Source organism: Lactuca virosa, chromosome 6 (genome assembly GCF_052849685.1).
Source record: "Lactuca virosa cultivar CGN04683 chromosome 6, Lactuca_virosa_CGN04683_v6, whole genome shotgun sequence".
Taxonomy (NCBI): Eukaryota; Viridiplantae; Streptophyta; class Magnoliopsida; order Asterales; family Asteraceae; genus Lactuca; species Lactuca virosa.
In genome coordinates, this window is record NC_136431.1 from 263,686,390 (window position 1) to 263,698,213 (window position 11,824).

At 36.2% G+C, this 11,824-nt stretch overlaps 2 protein-coding genes across 2 annotated transcripts; one reads left to right on the top strand and one right to left on the bottom strand.

The window, feature by feature from the left end:
- Positions 1–667: 667 nt before the first annotated feature.
- Positions 668–1,537, bottom strand: LOC145122501 (uncharacterized). Its single transcript, XM_079058097.1, has one exon. It carries the CDS (start codon positions 1,535–1,537, stop codon positions 668–670), a length of 870 nt encoding a protein of 289 aa, XP_078914223.1.
- Positions 1,538–7,929: 6,392 nt separating this feature from the next.
- LOC145120559 (QWRF motif-containing protein 2-like) lies at positions 7,930–10,632 on the top strand. Its single transcript, XM_079056365.1, has 6 exons — positions 7,930–9,373; positions 9,487–9,606; positions 9,718–9,834; positions 9,910–9,999; positions 10,092–10,199; positions 10,364–10,632. The coding sequence occupies exons 1-6, from the start codon at positions 8,114–8,116 to the stop codon at positions 10,430–10,432; spliced, it is 1,764 nt and encodes a 587-aa protein (XP_078912491.1). The 5' UTR covers positions 7,930–8,113; the 3' UTR covers positions 10,433–10,632.
- Positions 10,633–11,824: the final 1,192 nt, after the last annotated feature.

An 11,824-nucleotide genomic window follows, 5' to 3' on the forward strand; every position in this document is an offset into this window, starting at 1 on the left:
TTAATCAACTCATACCTGCCTTACAATATCCTGAACAACATTCAATTTCCATAAAAGCACGATCTGACATATTACCAAAATACCCTTTAGCTTCAAAGCACAAACCGAATACCCGGATCATCTAAATTACATCATCCACCCCCAAATGAGTCCAAATCGCAATTCCGCAAGGGTCCTAAGCCTGCCTATACCCAAATCCTGGATCACCACTCCGAAATGGGAAGCGATTTGGGGCGTTACACTTAATTAAAAAAACGAAAATACCCCCGAGTTGCCTCTCGGGTAGGTGCCCTTTTTTTAAAGTCGGTGGCTCGACATGGACCCCTATGATTTGTCAATCATGGTACTTTGGATCCTCAATTTCCTTAATCTCCTCATCGATCTTGAACTTTTTGGAAGGTTTCTCCACTGCATTCTTTCAAAGATTCTTGTCTAGAACTAAGGCTAGCATATCAGGATTTGATAAATCAAAACATTATTCAGTTAATGGATTAATGAAATCCACGAAATTTTATGATGAAATATCCCTTGGATATCGCATAGCATCATAAATGTTAAAATTTATCACATATCCATCAAATTCCATGGACAATGTACCATCATAAACATCATTTTTTGTCCTGGTTGTTTTCAAAAAAGGCCTTCCTAATAGGATTGAACTTGAATTTTATGAATCATGATGATCTATGTCTATAACATAAAAATCTATTGGAAATACTAGTTCATTCACTTGAACTAACACATCTTCTAGCACACCTTTTGGATGTACTAAAGATAGGCCAGCCAACTGGATGATCACCCCGGTCTTCTTCAATATGCCAATATTTAACGTTTTGAAAACAAGATAAGGCAAAACATTGATAGAAGTTCCAAGGTCTGACATAGTTCGTGGAACATGAAGGTTACCTAACTTGTAAGGAAACGTGAAAACATTCGGATCCTTGCATTTTTTAGGTAATATTTTCTGTAACACTATATATACATTCTCGCCTACTTTTACAGTTTCATTCCCTTTTAACTTTTTTTTAGACGTGCATAATGCCTTAATGAATTTAGCATACCTAGGAACTTGTTTGATTGCATCAATGAGAGGAATATTTACCTCAACCTTTCTGAACATCTCCATGATTTCTTTATCTCCTCTTTCACGTTTAGATTTGTTCAACCTTGTGGGAAATAGAGGAGGAGTAACCCTCACTTCAATGAGTATTTGCTTTGAAGGTGCTTTTGACTTTTCATCTTCTTTCTCTAACTCCATCTCTTCTTCTTTTTCAACCATAATTGGACCTTCATACTCTTTACCATTCCTCAAAGTAATGGCACATGCATTATTATGTGGATTCTTCTCAGTTTGTGCGGGTAGTTTTCCTTGTGATTCCAATTTACTTACAAAAGTGGCAAGTTGAGTCATTTGTTGCTCTAAAGTCCTGATACTTGCCTTGGTATAATTTTGGAATGATTGGGTACTAGTGGCTAAACTCTTGACAATGTCTTCCAAATGCATTCTTGAACCACTTGAACTACTTCCTTGTTGCATATTTTGAAGTAGGAAATGAGATTGTTTATGTGGTTGATGATGAGGCTGGAAATTTGATTGGTGATGCATTTGATTTTAGAAAGGAGGTCTACGTTGATAAGATTGTGGTCTTGGTTGGAAATTGACATTGGGTTGATGCCAATTTGGGTTGCTTCTTGGCTAAAATTTCCCTCGTTGTTGACTAGAAAATCTCATGGCCTGAACCGACTTTATATCTTCTTGTAACATAGGACAGTGGGGTGTCCAACTTGGGTACAAATACCACAAGGTCTAACTGTTCGTGGTTTTACAACCTTATCCTTAGCAAGCATCATCATAACTTTAGTCAACTTGGAAAGTTGACTCTCGAATTGTGGAGTAGAAATCTCTTTCACTCCTCTTAGTGCATCAATATACCATTCTTCTTCTTAATTTGTATGCTTGAACTTTTTTTCCATGTTCTTGATAAGATCTCTAATTTATGTAGGAGTTTTGTCAGGTATTGATCCTCCACTTGATGCATTGAGAAATTTTTTATCCCAAGATGACATCCCTTCACAAAAATACTGCAACAACTGGTATTCTGAAATTCCATGCTTTGGACATATTGTGCACAACTTCTTGAACCGTTCCCAATAAGTGTGCAAGGCTTCTCTTCTTTGTTGTTTGATACCAACAATTTCCCTTCGTAAATCTGAAGCTCTCATTTATGGGAAATACTTGTCCAAAAACATATGTGTAAGCTCATTCCATGTTGTGACTGACCCCGATGGTAAGCCATATAAACATTCATTGGCTAAATATTGTAAAGAAAAGGGGAATGCCCTTAACTTGATTTGATCTTCAGTGACTTCATTTCGCTTCATTCCCACACAAACAACATGAAATTCCTTAAGGGATTTGTATGGGTCTTCATTCTCAAGACCATAAAATGGAGGCAACACATGAATGAGTCCAGATTTGAGTTCAAAGTTAATTGCATTGAGATAGTTGATGCACAATGGTTTTTGGGTAACATCTTGTGTGGACCATTGTCTAAAGGTTTGTCCAGGAGGTGGAACGGGGGACCTTGATCGCCTCCTTGGTGATTACCCTTGACCTTCCATGGTAGGAGTATGGATGGAGGTTTCAGATTCAGTGGTATGACTGGGTGAAAATGGTGGTGTGGATTCTTTGGATGTAGTGGAAAGATTTGATGAAGAAGCTCTGGATTGTTGTTGTTTCTTTAAAATTCTAGCTTGCTTCTGTCTTTACTTTGCAGAAATCTCTATCTCCAAATCAACTGGTAAAGATATACCCGTGTGAAAAGATATTGGCATAAACAATGGTACCATCGTATCCCCGATAACGGTGCCAATTTGTTTGGTGTGTCAAACCAACAAATAAAGGGATAAAATAATAATAAATAAACACAATTCACTGCTACTATGTATACTAAAGATAATATAGAATAAGAAGGGATGGTCCATAGAGATGTGGGACTTAATGTTTAACTATGTTTTCACACATCACGATAATAGTTTTTAAAACAAGGGGGTTTTATTGACTTCAAATTAAACTTCACAAGGAAACAAATTAAGACTAAAATTCAAGAATTAAAGAGGCATTTCTGATTCCAAATTCAGTTCAAGTACTATGTTGTAAGATGTAATGTGACTTTAATTTATGTTTAATCTAGGTTGGTAATTAAGATATTAACATGCTCTAATATCTCCAAATTGACAGAGGTATTTCACTCAAAACATGATCTTTAAGTAAAACTTCATTTAACTGAAGAAATTAAAACAAGCTCTTAGATTAGATCACTAGAAGACTTTAAGTTCAAACAATTAATACCAACAATGTCTAATTTTCCTTATAAGCTCGAAAATATGAACAACCAATCTTTGATTACACTAATTTTGATTCCATTGAAACCAATTAAGTTCTTGTTACCAACTACAAATCATAAACCATATACAAATTTCACAATTTAACTAACAAGAGTGATATGAACCCTAATTTCATTGATCAAGTGAAAAGAGTGCAAATAAAACATATAATGAAGACCAAATCAAAGATTACTAGATAGAAACATGAAATTTAGTTCACATCATAATCTAACAACAAGTATTTAAGGATCTAGAATCAGAAATGAAAGGAAAAGTTAGCCCCACATGGCTAAATCAAAGTACAAAGTCAACAAGTTTAATCCTTAAACAAACTTACAAAATGAGAGCATTAATGTTTCCAAAGTGCTAAATGATGATAAAGTATGTGAAAATCTCCCCTTGCAAGTTTTTGGTCAAAGTTGACCTAAAATGGCCAAGGAACCTCTTTTAATCAGAAGCTGAAAATCACAAAAAAAAATTGTAGGTCTCGATTCCACGCCCTTAGAATGGTAAGACTTGAGATTCCACGACTTAGGAATGAGAAAATGTTGTGCTGAGAGCTCCATTCCATGGCTGTGGAATGGACAGTGTAATCATTCCACGCCCGTTGACTTTGACTTTGTCCAGGGTTGACCAAGTTTGACCTAAGGGTATTTTAAGTTACCGGAGTTAATTATTGATTAAGATTGTATTTATTGTTAGTTGGCGTGAGGTTATCCGGTTCGGCTTTCCGAGCAGTTATTTGATTATCAGCGAATCGAGGTGAGTTTTCCTCACTGTACTTATGGGTCGAAGGCACCAAGGCCGGGCCATTGGATTGATATCCTGCTATACACTGATATGCTAAGTACGAAATAGATCTGCATGATTATGCTAGTTGCCGATATGTTAGTCTGGTAGATCTGTAGGACTACCCGTGATCTTGTATACCTAATTATCTGTATATGTTTGTTATCTGTTATATGTCGACATGTTGTGTTGGGTTGAGGTTGTATTGCTTTGTGTTGTAGCCAACAAACCCTTGAGCATTCTAGATATGAGCTGAGGGTCGGGAAGGGCATGCCAGACTCATACTGAGGGCTCAGTAGCATTCTAGATACGAGCTGAGGACCGGTTGGTATGCCAGATTCGTACTGAGGGTTGAACATTGGTATTCCGGTCCGATGACTAATCGGGGTAGATAGCAAGCCAGACATAAGTTGTAGGCCCCGAGGGCAAGCCAGACTTATGCTATGGGCTCATGATCAAGCCATATATGAGCCATGGGCCCGATAGGCAAACCAGACTCATACTGTGGGCTCATGGGTAATCCAGTCTTTAGTTGTGGACCCATACATGCTGTTACTTGAATATGTTATCTGTTGTGTGTTGGTACTTTAGGGGAACTGACTAAGCTTCGCGCTTACAGTTTTGTTTATGGTTTCAGGTTCTTCAGAGGACTGTGGCAAGGCGAAGGCGTGACCGTACACATCCTTGGTTTTACTACTGATTGGATCTTGGGAGACTCTGATTTTAAAGAATGTTTTGGAAACAATGATTTTGTAAACACTTTTATTAGTATATGGGTTGTTTTTAAAGGTTTAAATTTGTTGTGATTTTTTTATAGATGTTACAAACCAACTAGTACAAGTAATCATACAATTCTACCAATCTAACACATACTCAGTGAACAAAGGTAATCATACAGATCTACGAGTCTAATACATAACCAACATAACATCAATCCAACAACAAGATACATAACCTAGTGGGCCCGCATTGGTGCCTTCGACCCACAAGTACGGTGAGGAAAACTTACCTCACGGTCTGAAATATAGATGAACAAATCACTGCTCCAACTACTGACTCTATCGGTCACCTACACAATAAATAGTGACCTAAACTCAAACTACTACTCAAAATACCCAAAATACCCCTAAGTCAAACTTGGTCAAACCTCTGGTCAAAGGTCAAAAGTCAAAGAAAGACAACATAAACTGAGTACGCCCTGTGTACTCAGTCACTACGTCTAGCGTAGTGCACCCTTGGCCAAGTTACAATGCATCAACCAGGTACGCCCATCGTACTACTAGGTACACTCAGCGTACTCAACTGGTTCCACTTTTCTCTATTAAGTGCTTATTTCATTAAAATCTCACGTCCAAAGCTCAGATCTAGTCCTAACTAACATTCTGAGTCATAAAGTTTCCTACTTTATAACTTTCCATGACTAAAAGAAGTCCAAAAACCAAAACCCTAACTTAATACACAACCAAAGCATTATAACTCTTGCATGGATGGAGGAAAAGGACCAAGATCACATTTTTATGATTCCTAATGCTCAAAAACGCCTAAAAGTACAACTCTTATGGTTTAGACTAAACCATACTCATGAACACCGAGATTATGGGACTAAAATGCATAAAAACTTAAGAACTAGCAAGATCCAAGGAAAACATTCATCAAGATCCAAGATTTATAACTTCAAGGGATGCTTGAGGGTGAGACACTTCTGGATCTAGTTGCCTTGAGCTTCCAAGATGATCTACCACCTTCTTTCTAATTCACAAGTACAAGAATACACTCTTATCAAGTGCAAAATCACACACAAGGAACTATGGTTTGCAAGGGACGTTTTTGGGAGATGGAGGTTGATGAAGGAAAAGGGTTTTGAGAAGATAAGAATGATTAAATAGTGCTCAAACCCTACAAATTAGGGTTTGCTCACCTGACACGTACGCCCAACGTACTCACTTAAGTGCGCGTCCCACTTTAAAGAGTTACGCCAAGCGTATGCCCCAAGTACGCTTAGCATAGGAACCTCTTTTGCAACATATTTTATCTTTTGGTTCAAAAAGGAAATTACCTGATATCTGGGTGTTACAGGGTCCAAGGGGCAGAGCCCCTACTTGGGGTCGACATAGGTAGTTATATCCTGTTTTTTTTTTATTATCATTTTTTATGGTACACACACGAAATCATAACCTTATTCATTCTATGTTCTTATCACTGAATTTTATCCAATTGAGATTTCGATTGTATCATCGAAATACTTCAATTTGAAAGTGTTATCACGAGTTCACGACATTTAGTGGATTCCAAGCAATCGATTTATCCCAAATTTCTAACAACAAGTGATATGTTTCTCTTACATAGTTACAAAGAATATACAAACACATTCACTTTAAGTCTTGAATATATTATAAGATTTAATTGCTTATAAAAGGCACATCTTCTATGGATGGAATCAAAAGTAGAAGCTTGTGTTATGTTACAGTTGTGTTGTTTGATATATGACTTTAAATCTAGTAGGAAGATATCGATATTGATGATGAAAGTAATGTAGATTTGTTTGATTATCATGTTCCAAGTTCAAAGGCCTCAATAAGGCAAGGACCTATTCAACATGGCATTCCTCTTATGCCTTTCATCCCCAAGGATCCACCTCCCGGACCGGATCATGGCAATGATGGTGCTACATGTAGTCTTTCCTTAGCTTGTTTCTTTAAAAAAAAAGTATGTAGACTTGTCGTTGATAGGGTGTATGCACGTTAATGATTTCAATTATATGTGTTTAGTGTTTATACATATCCATTGTTTGTATGTAAAGATGTTCTAAATGTATTATTATACAACCAATCCATTAATCCATTATACATTGGAGCACATTAGGTGTTGCATCAAATGGTGGTGGTTTAAAAAAATATCTTTGAAACCATTGTTTTGGTTACAATCTAAAACATCTGATTTTACTATAGATGTTATAGATTTTCTCAATAGAGTCCAAGAGCTCATGTATATTAAAATATTTTGTAAAACTTTTTATAGTTGCAAAGGCTTGATTTTATGATACAAAAAAGAAATAGTCAATATTAATAATTACATTTCTGTCCACAAAAACAAATGAGTAAATTGCTACAATAATATATTTTATTGTCGTTATTAAATTTATCCTTAATATAGTAATAAGTAGTTGTGCTATTATTTCAAGCTGGTAAACAAAAATTGAAACATCTGCTTCCAAACTGGTAATGGCAAGTAGCTAAAAGTTGGTTGGTACATGCACTAACATTCTTCGACATGAAGTTATTTTAGTCTCAGTTTTATTTCTATTTGTAGTTGTTATCATCTACCACTTCTTAACCACCATTTTTATGTCACATCTTCCTCCAAACATTTTTTTTTTCTATAATTATTTCCACTGATATTACTACATGAAAAGTTGAAAACCATAGAATTGTTATAGAAATAAATCAAATTTAATTAAACTAAAGTAAATTATCTTTAGATAATTTGATTTGACTAATTTGTATTTATTAACTAAACCACCCACAAATTGAGTGATGCAACAACAAACACACAACCAACTGGTACAATGACAAAATTCCATTTAATCAAAAAATATTATCATCTAGGTTAAATGGTGTCGATGTACCATATAATTAATGCAATTAAAACACATTTTCATTGATGTTATGGTGACTATAACATCTTGATTATAATTATACAACTATATATATCTTGATCACACACACGTACACAAACATTCCTTCAACAAAATCTTCTCTCTCGTCTTCTCGCCGGAAAACAGCCATATTCCCATTGTCACCACCAATGCATTATGCATTCTAAATAACTATCTGTTTCGATTTCATTCATTACCATATTTCATTTGAGTTACCAGATTTGCTATTGGCTTGGAATTAGAGATTTGTTTTGCACATTTTGGTTAGAGAAATGCGAGATAATGGTTGCTGCTGCTGTGTCTTCTACCGATACAGCACCTAATCTTAAGGTGTCATCACGGGCTCCGGCTCCGGCAAGGTCGAAGCGTGCGCCGCTATTGCCTTCGAAGAGTGACAACCATGGTCCTCCTCTGTCACGGCCGAAATCTAGAGAACTTACTTCACGATACTCGTCTTCTGGTTCTTCTTCACCTCCTGATACTGCTACAACGATGTCATCTCCATCTTCGTCGTGTTCCTCTTCTACAACAACGCCGTTGTCTCCAAATTCTGTGTGTACTCCTAGGAGACGGATTCCGTCGCCGATTGTTTCTCGAACGAATTCCGTAACGACAGTGTCTGTGGTGAGTAATAAGCGAGATCAATCAGCGGAACGGCGTCATACTCGAAATTTACGTACAGGTGTGACGTCAGCGAGCGCGAAGATGGTGACGAAAACGTCTGCAAGGAGTTTGTCGGTTTCGTTTCAAGGTGAATCGTTTGCGCTTCCGGTTAGCAAGGCGGCGAAGCCGGTGCACAATGGATTAAGAAATCGTACACCGGAAAGGAGGAAGGCTGTAGCGACGCCGGCTAAGATTTCAGATGTTTCGCAGCCCATTGAAACGAAATTAAGTGGATCTGGAACTGGAACTGGAACAGCCGGTGCTGATAGGGCTTTACGAAAATTCATCGAGACGAAACTGAAACGTAATACAGAGATTCCAGGGATCGACGAAACTGTTAATAAGCTTGTATATGATTCTGATAATTCCGATCATGCCATTTCCGATACAGAGAGTATTTCCTCCGGGAGCACCCTGTGTAATGTTCGAGGTGGAGGGCGTCGTGCTGTGGTGGTTCCGGCTAGGTTTTGGCAAGAAACTATTAATCTGCTTAGACGAGTGCAACCAGAGTCTATTTCACAACCGTTGTCCAATAGCAATAAGCTGATCTCCGGATATAAGATTTTAGATGATGGTCCCAAACTCTCCCGACGAGGATCACCATTTTTTCCAGTCGGCGGAGCTATTCCACTCCCTGCATCGAAGCACAAGCCCAATCCCAATCCATCTTCAATGCGCAATGGAGTACGATCTAACAGTAATTTGCTAAACACACCTTCAATTCTCAACTTTTCTGCTGACAGAAGGAGAGGGGAGGTGGGAGAGAACAAGCTTGTTGATGCACATGCGTTAAGACTGTTTCATAACAAACATCTGCAATGGCGGTTTGCAAATGCTAAAGTAGATGCTGCCATGGTTGTCCAGCAAGCAACTGCTCAGGTAACAGTAACAGCCACCAAATTGGAGTTTTCAATTGATCTTCGCCACCATAAAGATATCATACAGTTATCCTTTCTGTACCTTTTATCTGAAACAATTACTATTTCTTTCAGAAAAGTCTGTATAACGCATGGGTGACTATCTCAAAGATGTGGCATTCTGTCATATCCAAAAGATTACAGATACAACAACTGAATCAGGGCTTGAAGTTGCACTCTATCCTCAAGAAACAAGTAAGAATGTCGATTCACTTCATTGTCACTTTCATTTTGTTATTGATTTTCCCCTATTTTTAATATAAAATAGTGTTCTTAATTCTGATCGTATGTTTTTGACAAATGGAGATGCCATATTTGGATGAATGGGATCAAAAAGAAAAGGATCACTCCATCTCCTTAGGTGGAGCTATTAAGGTTCTGGAGTCTAGCTCTCTTTGTCTTCCAGTTTTATGTGGTGCAAAGGTATGATCTTCAAATCTTAATGATCTTCAAAAGTAAAACTGTAAAAAATATTTGTTACATTCATTGATTTTACAGGCAGATGTTGAAAATTTGAAAGACGCCATTTTCTCAGCTGTTGATGTGATGCAGACAATATCAATCTCCATATGCTCTTTAGTAACTAAGGTGAAGTGGAACAACTAACTCTATGAATCTTTCTTTTTTCAACTTCTGTTTTTTCTACATGAAACATTTTATTAAAACAGTTTTTATAACAGGTGGAGAATGTGAATTTTTTGGCATTTGAACTTCAACAAACAACAAAAAGCGAATGCTTTTTGCTTGATCAATGCAAGGATCTATTTTCAACATCAACACTCTTTGAGGCAAGTCTTGTTAGTGGTTTTCTTTTTTCCTATGAAGGGTTTAAAAAATATTTGAGAAAATAAGGAAACTCATATGAAAATGGAAAGAAAAAAAAAGTAAATGAGGACAGATTTGTAAAACGACCGAGACTTTTTATATTAAGTCGATCTTTCTTTCTACACAGGTGCAAGAATGTAGTCTGAGAGCACATGCATTGCAACTTGTACGTCCGGGTACAATGACAAGACTGTGAAGGTGATGTCGCTTTGACCACTTACCGAAAAACAAATTACTAACACAATACTGGAAATTCCTACTTTGCCCTTTATCATGGAGCTAATTCAATAAACGAGAGAGAGAGTAGGTGAGTGTCATATATGCATATGTTTGTTCTTTCATTTGTGTATTGTTCCTTTTTTTTATCTTTAGGATTAGATGGGAACAATTTGCGTATAGGTCAGAAAATAAATGTAAACTTTTATTTTTAATGCAAATATATTATCTTTTTGTCGAAATTTTCTTTTGAAGCTCTATTTGATTTTTTCCTTTGGTTTTGGGCTATGTTTGTCATACTAGCTGAAAAGCTAGCTGATAGCTGAAAAGCTAGCTGTTAAATAAAAAACTAGCTGATAGCTGAAAAACTAGCTGATAAAAAATAACGTTTGGTAAAACTAGCTGAAATATATAAAATTACATAAAAGGACATGCGAGAGTATGTGTTTCTATAATTAATTAAGGGGTGTATTTGGAAATTTTTAAAAAAACTCCTAAAAAACTAGTCTAAGGCCGTGTTTGTCGCGCCACAGCTAGCTGATAAGCTAGCTTATTTTTCGAGCTTTTTTATGTTCTCGTTTTTGGCAAGCCAAAAAGTAGCTTATAAGCTAGCTTTTTGAAAAGCTACTTAGACTATCTTTTTAGGAGCTTTTTTAAAATTTTCCAAATACACCCCTTAATTAATTATAGAAACACATACTCCTACATGTCCTTTTATGTAATTTTATATATTTCAACTAGCTTTTAAGCTAGTTTTACCAAACGTTATTTTTTATCAGCTAGATTTTCAGCTATCAACTAGCTTTTTATTTAACAGCTAGCTTTTCAGCTATCAGCTAGCTTTTCAGCTAGTACGCCAAACATAGCCTAAGTAGCTTTTCAAAAAGCTAGCTTATAAGCTACTTTTTGGCTTACCAAACACGACAACATAAAAAAGCTCGAAAAATAAGCTAGTTGTGGCGCGCCAAACACAGCTTTGATGGGTATGTACTTTACTACTTTGCCTTCTCACAATTGAATGGTAAGGGGCTTTTTGGTAGCATCTGGATAATTCATATTTGAATGACGCATAGGCTTTGTATGAATCTATATCTAAATGATAAATTGATATTTGGTTAGGCATATGAATGTCTATGTCTTAATGATGAAAATGATTTAACTATTACTAAATGATCACTAAACTTATATATATATATATATATATATATATATATATATATATATATATATATATATATATATGTGTGTGTGTGTGTGTGTGTGTGTCATAAAATCCAAATTAAACATAGATCAAAATTATATGTATGACAATTCCAAATTAAACATCATACATTCATATAATATCCAAAATTAAACATCATACAACATCCAA